This window comes from Medicago sativa, chromosome 1, assembly GCF_051527215.1.
Source record: "Medicago sativa cultivar Bolivia chromosome 1, Bolivia_mono, whole genome shotgun sequence".
In the NCBI taxonomy this organism is placed as follows: domain Eukaryota; kingdom Viridiplantae; phylum Streptophyta; class Magnoliopsida; order Fabales; family Fabaceae; genus Medicago; species Medicago sativa.
This window is the reverse complement of record NC_140749.1, coordinates 94,641,730-94,658,373: the sequence shown is the minus strand read 5'-3', so window position 1 is coordinate 94,658,373 and position 16,644 is coordinate 94,641,730. Positions and strand designations below refer to the sequence as shown.

Sequence of the window (16,644 nt, the reverse complement as noted above, 5' to 3'; positions counted from 1 at the left end):
CGACGATGGTGTATTTTTTTACACTCTCGATGTATATCCTACTTTCTTATGAATAAAAGTGTGTGATAATCAAAATTTATTATATTTTAATATTAATTAACATTATCAGTAATTGGAATAAAAAAAAATTAACTGAGGGATTGGTGGGGAGCTTGAGTGACATAGTGTGTTTGGATATCATAGAAGGGGAAACTTGCACTTAAGAGAAAGATTGTTGGGTTTTTACGTCTCGGTGATTAAGTTGCGTACAATATTGGATATATAAAGGATGTGACACACATTACCTCAAAAAAAAAACAAAAAAAAAAAAGATGTGACACACATATATATAATGTCGTAAGATTTTAGATGAAGATTTAATATCTCTCTCTTTTGTGGGTTTGAAACATTAATCCGCTGTTGCTCCCAACGTTGTCTCAAACTCTTCCAATTACAAAGCAAGATCCAAATTAACCTAAGTAAATTTGAGTGAGAATCGTTCAATTATAAATTTTGAATATTCTCTTATACTATTATAGTAAAGTCTTAGATGTCACATACCTATAATTATATGGTAAAAAGATACAACAACATTTGATGCGAGTTGAAATATACAATTTCCAACTTCTCAACAATGTGAGTTATTTTAAATATAATTAGGTCAATTGACAATACACAAGGTCATGTAGTGTTATGGTCCAAGCTATTGTCATAAAAATTAGAAAGTGCATATTGGAGAGTGAGATATATTGGAATAGGAGAAGGTTTCAATATTACTATTACTAAATTAAGAAGAGAAAAGGAGGAAAATTAGGCTAAAAATGTGGTTAGTTGAAGGTCAAAGTCAAAACCCCACCAATGCATTAATTAAAAAAATAGAAAAAAACCAAAATTGCCAATCAACCCCAAAAGCCCTTAGCTTGGGAAATTCCCCCACCACCAAACCAAACCTAGTTCTTTTTTTATTATTATTTTTTTAATTAATTCCTTTTTATGGGTACAAAATTTACAATGAATTAGGAAAGAGAAAGACCCATATAGTATACCAATTCAATTCAATTCAATTCCCCCGAATCTACAAATCAAACAAACCTTCAACTTTCTCACCCCTCTTTCCCTCAAAACTCTTTGCCCCCAAACCTTAATCAAATCTTCTATCTAAGGTACGATCAAAAATTAAATCTTTTCAATTTTTAATATCTGGGTTTTTTATTTTTATTTTACATGTCATTGTGTTTTTTTTTTTTTTTGTTTGAATAATTTCAAGAGATGCCCTTGATTCATTATGATTGTAAAGGTTGATCCTTTTTGGTTGTTGATTGATGAAACCCTCATTATGGTATTAATTTGATTAATAATCAATGATGGGCTATCTTTATTGATTTTGATCTCAAATCCTTGTGCAGGTTTGGGACATTGTTGCAAATAAATAGCAACAAAGTCTTTGATGGTTTCTTCCACTTTTACATATTATTATGATGTCAGTATTCATTACTAGGCATTTGATTTCTGGAGCTTGTGATAGTGACTTTGGCTCTGTAACGTAGATAGATGGTGTAGATTATAAGATAGGGAAAAAAAAAGAAAAAAAAAACTAGGTCATTTTTTTTGTATTGTCATTGACTTTTATTTGATGATATATTTGTTGATCAGTTGTGTGGGTGAGGTTATGTTGTAAGGCATGGTATCTGCTACAATTAGGCGAATTGTGTCACCCTGTTGGAGGCCATCTATTGAGGGTGAAAATTCTGGCGATGCAAGTGGACGTTCCGATGGTTTGTTATGGTATAAAGATTTTGGAAGACATTCGGATGGTGATTTCTCAATGGCTGTTGTTCAAGCAAACAATTTGTTGGAGGATCAATGTCAAGTTGAATCAGGACCCATGAGCTCAATTGAAGGAAGTCCTCGAGGTACTTTTGTTGGTGTATATGACGGGCATGGAGGTCCAGAAACTGCCCGCTTTGTCAATGGACGCCTATTTAAACATATCAAGAGTATGCTTTTCTTCTCTCTTCACCCTGCAACATAATTTTGTTTTAATAGATAGATATATATTCATGCTGGTCTTAATTGGATTCTTGTTATTTTGCGGCATGACCTTGATCCTTAGCTATAGAGGGATTTTTCCCTTCTTTTCATCTATAAAAATCACGTCCACTAGAAAAACCTTACCATAAATAGTTTTAGAGGAACTCAGATTTTTGTTAAGAGTTGTTAAACCTATTTAACTCATGCAGATGATGGGATATGGATTAGTTGTTGTTTTTATTAGATGCTAAGAACCATGTAATACAAATAATTGCATATTTTGATTCTTTTTTCTCCACGTTTCTAAAAGCCCAATTTATTTCAGTGTATGATTGTTTTTGTCTTTATTGTTCAAGGGCTCTGTTTGGTAAAAATAGCGGATAGCTTATAAGCTAGCTGATAAGCTAGCTGATAGCTTTTAGCTGATAAGCTAGCTGATAGCTTTTAGCGGATAGCTTATAGCTGATAGCTTATAGCTGATAAGCTAATTAAAGTGTTTGGTAAAATTAGCGGTTCAACTAGCTGATAGTTGTAAATTGACATAAAAGGACATGTTTTATTCATAATAATGTTTTTAAGAGTTTATAATACAATCTATACCAATTAATATTTAAGATGTTTAGTCATTTAAATTTATTAATATAATCAACATATATTTTTCATTAAGAAATTATTTTAAGTTTATTTCATTCAATTTTTATACTTTATGAATGATTAAAGTATAAAATTTTATCCTATAAACAAAGTTAAAAATAATCATCGATAAGATTAGAAGAAAAAAGTGTTAAAAGAATAACACAAAAAAAAAAAAAAAAATTGGTAGTCAGTATATACCCAGGAAAATTAAACTTTTTTTTATTAGTTGGGAAATATAAAAAATTGCATGTGTCATTACATGAAATGAAATGGTGTCATTTGCATTGTAATACATTGAAAGAGTGCTAAATAAAAGCATGCATACTTTGTAGTATAAAAAATACGTCGCACAATAACGTTATATTATTAGTTTTCAAGTATAATAAATTATAAAGGGTAAATATGGATTTTAGTTAAAATAATAAGGGTAAAAATGGAATAAATGATAATAAGCTATAAGCTATAAGCTCAAACGCTACTTGGAATAGCTTCTGAAAAATAGCTTATAAGCTCGTGGAAATTCGTGAAATAAGCTATAAGCTCGTTGTAAAAAAATGTTACCAAACAGAGCTTATTTTGTCAAACGAGCTTATAAGCTATAAGCTATAAGCTATAAGCTCATTTGGTGGGCTTACCAAACAGAGCCAAGATCTTTATGATATTCACAATTTGTTTCAATGTATGATTGTTTTTGTTTTTATTGTTCAAGATCTTTATGATATTTGTCTTTTATCTTTATGGAATTTCATGTGGATGACATCCAATGGAAGATGGATGGTACCAAGTTCCACGGGGATTAACTGATTTTGTGATCTAATAATTTGATCCCTGATTAGAAAATTTGTTTTCAAACGGTCACTAGATGGTGCTTGCTTACTCTTTGTAACTAATAATCCCAGATTTTACAGAACTTTTTTTATCTATTAAACTCGATCAAATTGTAGTGGCGTGAAGTATTGATAAAATTCAGATTACTTTTTATTCCTTTGCCTGCTTATTTGTTACTTTTTGAAAAAGTATTGTAAGATGACATAAGGGAGGAGGGGGTGATTTTTGTGTATTACTTTACCTGGTTCATATGATTTCTGAATTCTCAGCTGATCTATATGCAGAGTTCACTTCAGAAAATCAGGGAATGTCAGCTGATGTTATCACTAAAGCATTTTTGGCTACAGAAGAAGAATTTCTCGCTCTTGTAAAGAAGCAGTGGCAACACAAACCACAGATAGCGTCAGTTGGATCTTGCTGTTTGGTAGGTGTAATATATAGTGGGGAGCTCTATATTGCAAATGCAGGAGACTCACGAGCAGTGTTAGGTAGACTGGACGAGGCTACAAAGGAGATTAAAGCGGTTCAACTATCCTATGAGCACAATGCTAGCCTGGAATCTGTAAGAGAGGAGCTACGCTCATTGCATCCCAATGATCCACAGATTGTAGTGATGAAGCACACGGTCTGGCGCGTGAAGGGTCTCATTCAGGTGACTATTTAAAAGCTTTATATCTCAAGTTTCATTTTCTCTTTTCATGTAATGTAAGATACACGTGCACACATTCAATGCCTGTGTTGGTGTTTCCTAAAATTATGAGTTGATGTGCATGTTGGAGGTATGTGTTCATGAACATGAATGTCTTCTGAAAATCATAGAGTTGTGTTGTTTAGATTGTTTATTTACATTGTAGATTTCAAGATCCATTGGCGACGCTTATCTAAAGAAGAAAGAGTTTAACCAAGCACCACTGTTAACAAAATTTCGGCTCCCAGAACCCTTTGAAACGCCTATCCTCAAAGCTGAACCAACAATACAAGTACAGAAACTACAACCTTGTGATCAATTTCTTATATTTGCATCAGATGGATTATGGGAGCACTTGAGCAATCAAGAAGCTGTTGACATTGTCCAGAACTGTCCACGAAATGTATGATTCTAATTTAGTTGAGTTTTTTTTTTTTTTTTTCCCTATTTCTGCCAGCTCTAAATCTTCTTCTGATCTGCTATATTCAATGTTCACGTCATTGTATAAACAACAACTGTGCTGTCTGTTGTACAGGGAGTAGCGAAGAAACTGATCAAAGCAGCGCTTTGTGAAGCTGCAAAGAAAAGAGAAATGAGATACTCGGACTTGAAAAAGATCGACCGTGGGGTGCGAAGACATTTCCATGACGACATAACGGTTATAGTTGTGTATCTTGATTCGCATAATCCACGTGCTCCGGCCGTTTCAATTAAAGGAGGTGGTGATTTTGGTATTGGTATTGTAAATGGCTAGTTTGAGAGTTTTTCCACTTCTATATCAATTGAAGTTCCCTATCATCTCTTAAATTGGTATTCAAAATGTAAATTTTCTTCTTCTCATAGTCCCATACCATTCCTGGGATAATAGTTTCAACTTTCATCCTTTTCCATCAAATTTTTATGCAGTGTTTGATTCCCCCCCTCCTTATTATTCCATAGAAGGCACTATTATATTTGAGACTGGGCCTCATAGAAGAGCAGATACATGTGGTTTTTCCCAAGTTTTATTTGAGAAATATCTTCACTACACCTTTGTTCATTATTATAAGTGACGATTTGACACTTGAACAACCAAAAAGTTGTGGTTGGGAGGGGAGACCCTACTAAGAGTGTGTTTGGGAGGAGGATTTTGGAGGAGAGTTTTGGATGGTTAGGTCTGTGCTTTAACGTATATCTGATATTGTTAGAAAATGTAACGAATACCATGAAATATATTCATATAACAATGCAACCATTCTTCTTTCTTTTTTTAGAAACATTTTATAACTTACTTAGAAAAGAAAACAAAGCTCTTGTCTTCCATGCCTCCAAAATGCGTCACACGGACACGCCTTTAAACTTGGCAAAGCCGGTGAATACTTCACACCAATAAGGTTACCCAAAAAGAATTTGACACTTGAACAACCAAAGACTTGTACAAAGATGGTAAAGCTAATACAAATATGTTACTACTTACTACTAAGATTTGACACGAGGACTCCAAAAACGATTGCACTCGGTTAATGCTTTCAATTATTTGTGGTAATTCTTTTAAATGTAAATTCGTTTTCCGTAAAATTTTGACATATAATATAGTTCCAGGAAATGGTGGAAATTATTTTAATTATAAAAGCTCGTTACTTAAAAAATTACAATAATTCAGTTTTTTTGTACTGCTATAATAATTCTGTTAACCTCGACATGAAAATATGAAGCTAGGTGTATAGCTTTTCTACGAAAGCATGATGATGGTTTTTTTCTTCAATTATACATTACATGGTTGACCACCAGTACCACATCAAAGAGTATGATATTACTTTTGAATTTATTAAGACAAGGATGAGATGGAACGAATTTAATATTACTTACTAGTAAATAAAAGCATCCAGCAATGCAAAGTCACTTCACTTTCGTATAATACAAACAAAAAAAGTTAAATTGATCTAGAGACAGCGCCATGGCCACACGTTCGTTATAAAATAGAGTGAGGAAGAGCTAAGCTGCATCAGCATACAGTGAGTGATGAATATTCATTGTCATCATCATATAGGAATTATGGCTATATCATCATCATCATCATCATCATTATTAACCAATAATAGTTTGTTCTCAGTCTCAGCAAGGCCACAGATTTTGGTTACTTCTTCCCTTCCTTTCATGTCCATATCTGCCATCCATTTCCACTATTCACCTCATAATAAGCTTCACCTTCGACGGCGGTTTAATTCTTTTACAAAATCGTGCCATGTTCGCGTGACAACAGTTGCCATATCAACCGGGTATGTCTGCTTGCCTGCTGAGGCTAAGCTGAGCTCAGTAGTAATGTATCTCTAATTAATTAAATAATTAATCAGTTAACTAATTATGCTTCTTTTTAACTAAACTTGTTTTTCTTTCTCTATTATATATTGTGAACTGAAGAAGTGTGCAAGAAGTTCTTCCACCACCCCTTACTTCCACTTCACCTCCACCTTCCTTATTTGATGGAACCACCAGGTTTCTTACTTTCTTATCTTCTTTTTCACCAAACAAATTAACACAAATTAAATGATATATTTATGTATTCTTGTGTCTGTGACTGTGACTGAACTGAAGGTTGTATATCTCCTACAAATGCCCCTATGCCCAGCGTGTATGGATTACCCGTAACACTAAGGTTATTCTTCATATATTGGTTTAGTGTCATAAACAGTTTTCAACTTATGCTGACTTTACTATGTTTCCTCTCCTGTTGTAAAAACAGTATATACATAAGTTCTTACTATAAAACAAACACCTTTTTAACGGTTTGTGATTTTCACACAATTTATTTGGTAGTATCAAGATCTCTATGTATGTTATGGAAGCAGGGATTGCAGGACAAGATACAGTTAGTTCCCATTGATCTACAAGACAGACCTTCTTGGTACAAGGACAAAGTCTACCCACCCAACAAGGTTATTTATCCTTATAACTTTGTGCCAAAACAATGATATGTTTTGTTGTGGAAATTCAAGTGTACCACATTCTAAATAGTGATTTTTATTTACTTATTTATGTATTTCCAATTCCAGGTTCCATCTCTTGAACACAATAATGAAGTTAGAGGAGAGAGTCTGGATCTGATTAAATATATTGACACTCACTTTGAAGGACCCTCCCTTTACCCTAGTGTGAGATACTTTATATTTTCTTTCACTTTTGATCTTTATTTTCAGGTCCAAAATATAAACATAAACTTTACTATTTAATAAATAGGGTCCTGATGATAAGGAGTTTGCTGAAGAGTTGCTATCTTACACAGATACATTTTACAAGACAGTTGTTGCTTATTTTAAAGGAGATGCAACTGAGGCTGGTAAAATTGATGTTGTTTACATATAGATAAATACATATAATGATACAAGAGAAATGTTAAATCTGGAGAAAGGGGGAGAGAACCGTCATTTCATTGTTTAGGGGGAAATAAGGAGAGAGAGAGACATAATAGAATGAATGTGAGAATCTAATCTATGTGAACTCTGTGTAATGTAAAAAGAATTTGTGTGCATGTAAAACATGACTCACGTTACACTGCTTCATTAGGCACTGCATTTGATTACCTTGAGACTGTTCTCTCCAAATATGATCGCGGACCTTTCTTACTTGGCCAATTCAGTCTGGTGCGTATACTTATATCGATTCGTAGCAATGTCAATAATGCACAGTATAGTGGTATACTCTTCTTGTGCATTTTCACAATTAAATTGAACTTGTCAAAGTTTTCTATTAATTTCAGGTGGATATAGCATATGCTCCTTTCATGGAAAGATTTCAACCGTTTTTAATGGATGTGAAAAATTATAACATTACAGTGGGCAGGCCTAGACTGACAGCATGGATTGAGGTAGAACATACAGTAAAATCTTATTTATTTGTGTATGCTTATTACAGTTACTGAGAAAATATTTGATGATATAACTATGGGAAATCTACCTGTCATTGCATTGAGGTCGTTTTATGGTAACATATTTTGCCACAGCGGGTCCAGAAGTTAGTGACGTTTGGATTCAGGGTAAGTTTGCCAAAACATGATGCCACCATGATTATGGCAAACTCATTGTGATTTCAAGCATACACTTGGACATTAGGCTGCTAACGTAGACCAATAAAGATGGAACCTTGGGTATGACATGAATATGTCACAGGTTCAACACTACATAAACTTGTATCCTGAGCTTCACTCAATAATTAAAATTGTGCTCTTAATACAGGGAATAAACAGCATTGAAGGCTACAAAATAACCCGTTCTGATCCTAAGAAGTTGGTTGAAAGCTACAAGAAGCGATTCCTGGTATCATAAATAAGACAGAACTAAATACATTTTTTGAATTCACAATGTCACTCAATTGCTGTGTTATCCATAATCCTTTATTATATGTAGGCAAATCCATGAATTCAATGTTTGGCATCATAGTAGGAGTCAAGAGTTCCAAAATGGGTCAGAAAATCAGAGTCAAATGCATTATATCCATCCAGGGAACAGGAAGCATACGACAGGCACTGATCGCTAGACAGACTGATCATGTCATCCATTAAATGCCACATATTGAAATGATTATTAGATAATATGAAGATGCCCGTGTGACTTGCATGTTTATTATTCTGAACCAAAGTTTATAATATGAAGTTACTACTGAGGCAGTGGCAAAGTAAACTGTAAGGGCATTTGTAATAGTAATTCCAATTAATAACTAAAGGTCTGATTGGATTCTTTATTTGAGCTTATCTACTAACATAAACACATGAAATTGTTTTGACAAAAAAAAAAAACTTAAAACTGTTTAGAAGAACTTACGAGAACAACTTATACTGTCCATAAACTGTTTTTAATTTATTTCCACAGGTTTTACATGAGCACTTTAATAATAAGTATGTGTTATAAATACCTAATTAAACTAACTTCCAAAGGGAGTCTAACTGAAAAGAAACAAGTTCAACTTCCCCGCGTCCACATTATCTAATATACCCGATATCATAACGTTTTCAAGTTATAGTTTGTTCGATCAAGGCTTCTCTATGCACACTGTAGTTGCAATTTAACTGGTGTGCTTATATTTATACATAATGAATAATAACATACCAGAAGAAAGGTAACTGAAAAGTAAACAAGGCTCACAGAAAAGTTCATGTTTCGAATTTTCTATGGTGGCAACGCTCCGATGACTCCAAAATCTAGTTGCCTTCTTTCTTTTTATTACTTACAGTGACTGGGGACAAAAACGTGTGCGGATAACTTTCAGGAATAGTAGAAATGGTGCTGTATAAGTTAGACATTGTGCAGAATAAATATTACATTTACATGCCACTATGCAGCTCCCTTTCGTGACGTCGGTAACCACACAACAGGAGAATCGGAGCCAAAAAAAATTGGATATATATGTGAAATACATGGAGCATCATGCATGCTACCTCAACAACACCTTCCAAATTTTCCTCATATATACAACCAATGACCATAAGGCGAGCCCTGCAGAAGTATAAAGCAACGCAACACCAGACCCCACTACAAAGGCAGCTCCTCCATGACTGAAGAAAAATGGGAAAAGACAGAAAATCCTCTCAGTCAATGACAGTGCTTAAAACACAATTTTCAGGGGAGCAAAATGAATGCTTATCATTTTAAGATAACTTCTTATAAACTCAAATCCAAAAGGAGTTATTTTTCTATATAAATAAGATTATGCATTTGACACCTGAAGTTTAGAGCAAATTATTTGCTCATTTACGAATGAGTTTTTCACATAACTTTTCTTTTTATAGCAATTCAGTTAATAATTAGAGTATTTCCTCAAAATACAAAGTAAATAGATACCTCAAGTCCCGGGTCGCGAGGAGGAGGGCTAACGCAGTCATCTGTGTGGCTGTTTTCCACTTCCCCAAGTTATTTACAGCAACAGCCTATTATACCAAGTTTCATTATACAAGCTCATGACATTGTGCTAATACCAGCTAGTTGATTCAAGTGTACAGGGGATGAAACAAACCTCTAAAAGCTTACTATCCTGGGAAGCTGCCCATTCCCTGACAGCAGACATGGTAATCTACTTGGAAAGTCACGAAAAAAAAAAAATAAGGAATCTGATTTGGTCACTAATGCAAAACCAGTAAATCAGAAGAAAATATGATGTCTCAAAAGCATAAGGAAAATACACGAGAGTATGGCTAATTACCATATAAATATGGATTTCAGTCCATTAAACAATGAAGCTTTTGAGTAATTATATATTAACTATGCATCATGACCATGGCAAAGCAAAATACAATTACAGGTATATGCACGATATGCCAACAAATTGTCTGGCTTAATTAAACTATCACAGATTTTTCTTCCAGAGCATTCTAGATTAAAACAGTAGATCATCAATTGCTTGAGAAACAAACATTGGAGATCCAGACAAGGGAAATATGAATTCTCCAATCCAACACACAGGAAAACTGATTATTAAACTTGCCTTTACTTTGGCTCAGTTCATTCAATACCAACAACCAAGCCTTATCCCACTAAGTGAGGTTGGCTACATGGATCAAATTTCGCCATAATGTTATATCCAAAACAATATTTGGATCCAACTCATTAACCTCTAAATCTTTCCCAACAGTTTCTCTTATTGTTTTTCTAGGTCTTCCTCTATCTCTCCTAATCTGACTCTCCTCCATCTGATCTACTCTTTGTACTACAACATCTATCGGTGTTCTCTCTATATGCCCAAACCACCTAAGCCTATTTTCTATCATCTTTTCTACTAAAGGTGCTACCCCAACTCTCTCTCTCTCTCTCTAATGGTGTCATTCCTAATCCTATCCCGTCTAGTCTTACTACTCATTCAATAATGTGAAAAATAAGATCATTAGCAATTCTTAGTCGTTAATGTGTACACTAACACATTACAATTAAGATGCATGAATTTGGTGATACATGAAGAAGCAACCTCACATGGTTGGCGTTGATGTAAAGAAGAGCTAATAAGTTATAAGCAAAGCATGGGTTAGAAATGAGATAAGTGTGCATTACCTCTCTTCCAATGATGGCGATGGCAGGTATAGGGAGTAGCCAGGGTAGTTGGGCAAAGACACCAACATCCAAGGGTCTAGTACATAATAAGACCAATGTGGCGGCAACCATAAGCTGCAATGAGTAGAAGAGATGTATGTTGTTACTTATTATTGACAGAGAGAGAGAGTTGTATTGTATTGTATTGTAATATGCAATAGGAATAGGTAGGTACAGGTACCTTGTCAGCAACAGGATCTAAGAATGCACCAAATTGGGATTTTAAGTTCATCTGCATTGAAAATATCAAATATCAAACATAGAAATAGGAAAAGTAGGGTTAGTAAGTGTGGGTGTTTGAAATGAATAAGCAAGTACCTTGCGAGCAATATAGCCATCAAGCCAATCAGTAACCGAGGCAGCAATGAAAATTGTGGTAGTAGCGGCTGTTCCACGCCAACCATCCATATAGAAAGCTATATACAAACATAATAAAAATAAAAATGAATGTGAAATTGTAATTGGCATATGATGGATGGAAGGAAATGTGAAAGACTTACTAGCAACAAGAAGGGGGACTGCGGCGACACGACCAAGAGTGAGAATGGTGGGCAGAGTGAGCAATTTGGAAGGTTCAGGTTCAGGTTGTTCTGGTTGTGGTGGAAGTGTTGAAACAAGAGCTTTTCCAGAAACCCCTAATTTGTCTGAGAAAGAAGAAGAAGAAGAAGAAGAAGAAGAAATTGGGAATTTAGTTGTGACGCGTCCATGTTGGTGGTGAATGTTTCTATAAGGGATAGAGATGAAGATGGGTTTGGTCCTGGACTTGGCGGCAGTGGCTGAACGGAGGAAACAGATAGAAGAAGAAGAAGCGGTTGCGCTCAGTTTCACGGCCGACATCATCAACCAATTCACCGGACAAGCAAATCACTATTTTTAAGATAAAAATAAACTACTACAATTCACTTTTTTCTCCGTCAATGGAAAAAAAAAAAAAATATTCACACAATAATTGTTTTTATCAATAGACGGGAACCTTTTTTTCTCGTGGACAGAATTTTGGGGTGACATTGTGTTTCCAAATCGGCCCAGTTTAGAATGCCCAAATTTATCTTTTTGTGCACAAAACACAACTTGTGCATATAAGTCCGACAGACATTATGAGCCATTGATATATTAGTATTATATTCTAACGGTTCAGATCTGGAGAGAGAAAGCAATGGGTGCTGAAAGCTTCTGCGTGAACAGTGCACGCGGGTCCCACCAGTTGAATAAATCAGAATATTTAATTGCTGTATTTTGGTCACTTGTTTGGGCTGAATTTGGGCTGAATATAATTTGTCTGGAAATTATACCCCACACCCCTACATTTATACCTTCACCCCAACATTTGACATAAACTACCAAATTTACCCTTTGTATAAAATAAAACACAATCATCCATTCACTTTTCACCCCCACCTTTTTGTAGAAAAAACACTTCGCTGGGTGGCTCAACCCTTTTTCCGGAAAAAACACTTATTCTGCTTCTGCTTCCAACAAACAGCAAGCCTTTTTCCTGTGTTCTCTCCACCAGTTAAGATTAGTTTTAATCAAGATATGCATAAGTTAAGAATAAAATAAATAATTGTTTTTATAAGCTAAGGGAAATATGTGTGCAAGTTGTTCAACGAAATTTGAATTGAGTGAGGATTTGTTGCAAACGAAGTATTGAAAAAAGACAAGCTATGATTTTATCGATTACGGAAGTTGGATTTTTTTAATTGGAATTATTGAGAAAAAAATACACCGGAACACTAGCACATCACGTTTCCGGTTTGTCAATTTTAGAATTATAATTATTCAATTTATCGACACCCACATGCACCGGAAAGGATTTTTTGAGATTTCCGGTATACATTCCGGAAAGACGAGTATTCGGAAACGTGAATATGAGTGTTCCGAATTTTTTTCGGAAATGTTATATAGTGAGAAAAAAAATTAGAAATATATACTTTGAAGAATATTATGTAGGGGTGAACTCATATTGATTTGGGAAGTGTTGAAAGTGAGGGTGAAAAATTAATGTATAATAAAAGGTTAAATAGAAAAAAGGGTAAAATTGGAATATTTGAAAATTTGTAGGGGTGAAAGTACATATGTCGGGGTATAGGGTAAAATTTCCAATTTGTCTTTGTATAAGCCCAATACGAAAATTGTTATTAATACCACTAGAAAAAATAAAAATTGCTATTATTATAACTAAACATTGTTGTAATCCCACTTACAATTGGTTAATGTCACTTAATATCACTAAACTTTGTTGTAATCCCACAAAAAACGAAAATATAATTTCTGCAATTAGATATTTTTTACTTAAATGGAAAATTCGAAAATGATGAAAATTTTAGTAGAAGTAATGTAAACGTTTGTAATTGGAATTTATTTTTTATTTCAAAAATTAAGAATAAGAACAAATTGGGTGTAATTGTTGGGTAATAAATAGACAATTCAGTCACTATTATAAATAGTGTGTGTGATATATATTAAAGACCACATAGATAATTTATTGAATAAATCTAAAATTTCTAGTTTTGCTTATTTTGGTGACCGAAGTGTGTATATAATTGTTGAATGGGTTAAGATAAATGAACATTAAAATACGCAAAACATTTATTCGTTAGCCAGTTTGAGTTTTTGTATATTTAAGAATTTGTTTTTGCATTTTTTATTCTTGAGTTCATTTAATTAATGTATTATTATGTTATTTTTATTTCAATGTGTTTAAAAAATAGTTGTAATTTTCATTAGGGTAAGAGTTGTGAGTTTGATCAGTCGTTTTGAAATCTTTGAAGTAGGTTAGGTCAAAGAATCTTGTCATTAGGGTGAGAGTTGTGAGCTTAATTAGTCGATAAAGAGTTTGATTAGTCATTGAACGTTCATTCAAGTACTTTGACTCCAAGATTCATTCAGTTAGGGCAAAAGTTGTGAGTTTGATCAGTCGTGATGAGATATTTGTATTAGTTTAGGTCGAAGAATGTTGTCATTAGGTTTATAGTTGTCATTAGGGCTGTAGTTGTAAGCTTGTTTAGTCGATAAAAGAGTTTGATCACTCAGTGAACGTTCATCCAAGTACTTTGACTCCAAGATTCCTTCAGCTAGGGCAAGAGTTGTGAGTTTGAACAGTCGAAAGGGAAAAATTTGTATTAGTTTAGGTCGAAGAATGTTGTCATTAGGGTTAAAGTTGTAAGGTTGGTTAGTCGATAACAAGAGTTTGATTACTCAGTGAACGTTCATTCAAGTACTTTGACTCCAAGATTCTTTCAGTTAGGACAAGAGTGGTGAGTTTGATCAGTCGTGATGAGATATTTGTATTAGTTTAGGTCGAAGAATGTTGTCATTAGGTTTATAGCTGTCATTAGGGTTGTAGTTGTAAGCTTGTTTAGTCGATAAAAGAGTTTGATTACTCAGTGAACGTTCATTCAAGTACTTTGACTCCAAGATTCTTTCAGTTAGGGCAAGAGTTGTGAGTATGATCAGTCGAAAGGGAAAAATTTGTATTAGTTTAGGTCGAAGAATGTTGTCATTAGGTTTATAGTTGTCATTAGGGTTGTAGTTGTATGCTTGTTTAGTCTATTAAAGGGTTTGATTACTCAGTGAACGTTCATTCAAGTACTTTGACTCCAAGATTCTTTCAGTTAGGGCAAGAGTTGTGAGTCTGATCAGTCGAAATGGAAAAATTTGTATTAGTTTAGGTCGAAGAATGTTGTCATTAGGTTTATAGTTGTAAGCTTGGGTAGGCGATAACAAGAGTTTGATTACTCAATGAACGTTCATTCAAGTACTTTGACTCCAAGATTCTTTCAGTTAGGGCAAGAGTTGTGAGTTTGATCATTCGAAAGGGAAATATTTGTATTAGTTTAGGTCAAAGAATCTTGTCATTAGGGTTAGAGTTGTCATTAGGTTTATAGTTGTAAACTTAGTAACTAGTTTACTCCAGGGACCTAAGCGTGCCTATTACCTGAACGACAACAAGTACAATCAATCTGACCGTTCAAAATGACCTTCTAAGACTTAAAAGGATATATAAACTTGAATTTCTCATACCGGGTTCCCGGAGGTAAGTCGATCGGACGAACTAGATTACTCAATGAACGTTCATTCAAGTACTTTGACTCCAAGGTTCTTCCAGTAAGGGTAAGAGTTTTGAGTTTGATCGGTTGTTCTGACATCTTTGAAGTAGTTTAGGTCGAAGAATCTTGTCATTAGGGTTAGAGTTGTCAATAGGGTTAGAGTTACAAGCTTGATCGAACGAACTATCCCCTCAGAAACTAGTCAACTTAGTAACTAGTTTACTCTTGGTTAGTCGATAGATAGTTTGATTAGTCATTGAACGTTCATCCAGGTACATTGACTCCAAGATTCTTTTTCAGTTAGGGCAAGAATTTTGAGTTTGATTAGTTGTTTTGAAATATTGGAAGTAGTTTAGGTGGAAGAATATTGTCATAAGGGTTAGAGTTGTCATTAGGGTCCTAGTTGTAAGCTCGGTTAGTCATTGAACGTTCATCCAAGTACTTTGACTCCAAGATTCTTACAGTTAAGGTAAGTATTTTGAGTTTAACTAGTCGTTTTGAACTCTTTGTATTTGTTTGGGTCAAAGAATCTTGTCATTAGGGTTATAGTTGTCGTTAGGGTTAGAGCTGTAAGCTTGGTTAGTCGATAAATAATTTGTTTAGTCATTGAACGCTCATCCGAGTACTTTGACTACAAGATTTTGCAGCTAGGGTAAGAGTTGTGAGTTTGATCAGTCGTTCTGACATCTTGGATGCAGTTCAGGTCGAAGAATCTTGTCATTAAGGTGAGAGTTGTAAGCTTGATCAGTTGATAGAGAGTTTGATTAGTCATTGAACGCTCATCCAAGCACCTTGACTACAAGATTTTTCAATTAGGGTAAAAGTTGTGAGTTTGATCAGTCGTTTAAACATCTTGAAAAGTTTAGGTCGAAGAATCTTGTAAAGTGACCATTATGCACATAAAATTAAGGAGATCATGAGTTTTAATAAATTCGATTATGATATTTTGTTGGACATCGACTTTTATACATTGTTAGTAAATAAAAGTGATTTCGACATTAAATAATTTAGAGATTTTATGAAAAATTATAATCTATTTTGCATCTGATTACCGTAGTAAAAATCATTTTTTTCTCAAAATATATTAGTTTTATTTTATACAACTACATAAAACGATTTTTTTATTGCAAAATAAATTGAGTCTATTTTTTGAGAAGTTACTCTTAACAACTTCCCGTTGAAGTTGTTTTTAGTTATTTTTTAAATCCATTTTTCTTAAAAAGCAATAGCAAACAGGTGTAATATTCTTAAAAATGATAATTTTTTAATTTTTTTATAATAAACATGCTCTAGCTTTCTAATACAATAATTTAGAGGTCCTCGTGAGGTTAACTCAGTTGGTTGGACAATGCATAAAAATATGCAAGGTCCGGGGTTCAAA

General features: G+C 34.0%; 3 protein-coding genes across 6 annotated transcripts; 2 read left to right on the top strand and 1 right to left on the bottom strand.

Annotated features, from left to right (window-relative positions):
- Positions 1-1,050: 1,050 nt before the first annotated feature.
- LOC146959456 (putative protein phosphatase 2C 38) lies at positions 1,051-5,057 on the top strand. Of its 3 annotated transcripts, XM_085741011.1 has the most exons (6): positions 1,051-1,142; positions 1,386-1,459; positions 1,633-1,976; positions 3,759-4,126; positions 4,329-4,565; positions 4,698-5,057. In XM_085741011.1, exons 3-6 carry the CDS (start codon positions 1,661-1,663, stop codon positions 4,914-4,916), a joined length of 1,140 nt encoding a protein of 379 aa, XP_085597137.1. In that variant the 5' UTR covers positions 1,051-1,142; positions 1,386-1,459; positions 1,633-1,660; the 3' UTR covers positions 4,917-5,057. The 3 variants fall into 3 exon arrangements, with proteins under 3 accessions (XP_085597137.1, XP_085597136.1, XP_085597135.1); XM_085741010.1 differs by lacking the exon at positions 1,386-1,459; XM_085741009.1 differs by having other exon boundaries at positions 1,386-1,976.
- A 1,088-nt stretch (positions 5,058-6,145) lies between these two features.
- On the top strand, positions 6,146-8,878 carry LOC146959455 (glutathione S-transferase L3-like). 2 transcript variants are annotated; one of them, XM_085741013.1, is made up of 10 exons: positions 6,146-6,420; positions 6,566-6,637; positions 6,737-6,797; positions 6,991-7,077; positions 7,195-7,293; positions 7,379-7,478; positions 7,706-7,782; positions 7,899-8,006; positions 8,374-8,454; positions 8,545-8,878. In XM_085741013.1, the coding sequence occupies exons 1-10, from the start codon at positions 6,164-6,166 to the stop codon at positions 8,554-8,556; spliced, it is 954 nt and encodes a 317-aa protein (XP_085597139.1). In that variant the 5' UTR covers positions 6,146-6,163; the 3' UTR covers positions 8,557-8,878. The 2 variants fall into 2 exon arrangements, with proteins under 2 accessions (XP_085597139.1, XP_085597138.1); XM_085741012.1 differs by having other exon boundaries at positions 6,563-6,637.
- A 445-nt stretch (positions 8,879-9,323) lies between these two features.
- Positions 9,324-12,080, bottom strand: LOC146959454 (CDP-diacylglycerol--glycerol-3-phosphate 3-phosphatidyltransferase 2-like). Its single transcript, XM_085741014.1, has 7 exons — positions 11,715-12,080; positions 11,533-11,630; positions 11,396-11,446; positions 11,176-11,289; positions 10,148-10,204; positions 9,976-10,061; positions 9,324-9,689 (listed from the first exon to the last, which is right to left on the bottom strand). Exons 1-7 carry the CDS (start codon positions 12,052-12,054, stop codon positions 9,569-9,571), a joined length of 867 nt encoding a protein of 288 aa, XP_085597140.1. The 5' UTR covers positions 12,055-12,080; the 3' UTR covers positions 9,324-9,568.
- Between the last annotated feature and the right edge of the window lie 4,564 nt (positions 12,081-16,644).

Bases quoted from the DNA above. Each gene is read 5' to 3' on its own strand.
- LOC146959456 (XM_085741010.1), top strand. From the start codon at position 1,661: ATGGTATCTGCTACAATTAGGCGAATTGTGTCACCCTGTTGGAGGCCA. The intron at 1,977-3,758 runs GTATGCTTTTCT...ATCTATATGCAG, and splicing joins CCTATTTAAACATATCAAGA to AGTTCACTTCAGAAAATCAG. The intron at 4,127-4,328 runs GTGACTATTTAA...TTTACATTGTAG, and splicing joins GCGTGAAGGGTCTCATTCAG to ATTTCAAGATCCATTGGCGA.
- LOC146959454 (XM_085741014.1), bottom strand. From the start codon at position 12,054: ATGATGTCGGCCGTGAAACTGAGCGCAACCGCTTCTTCTTCTTCTATC. The intron at 11,447-11,532 runs GTACTTGCTTAT...TTTTCAATGCAG, and splicing joins ATGGCTATATTGCTCGCAAG to ATGAACTTAAAATCCCAATT. The intron at 10,205-11,175 runs GTAATGCACACT...CTTTCCAAGTAG, and splicing joins TCGCCATCATTGGAAGAGAG to ATTACCATGTCTGCTGTCAG.
- LOC146959455 (XM_085741012.1), top strand. From the start codon at position 6,164: ATGAATATTCATTGTCATCATCATATAGGAATTATGGCTATATCATCA. The intron at 6,421-6,562 runs GTATGTCTGCTT...TGTGAACTGAAG, and splicing joins ACAGTTGCCATATCAACCGG to AAGTGTGCAAGAAGTTCTTC. The intron at 7,294-7,378 runs GTGAGATACTTT...TTTAATAAATAG, and splicing joins GACCCTCCCTTTACCCTAGT to GGTCCTGATGATAAGGAGTT.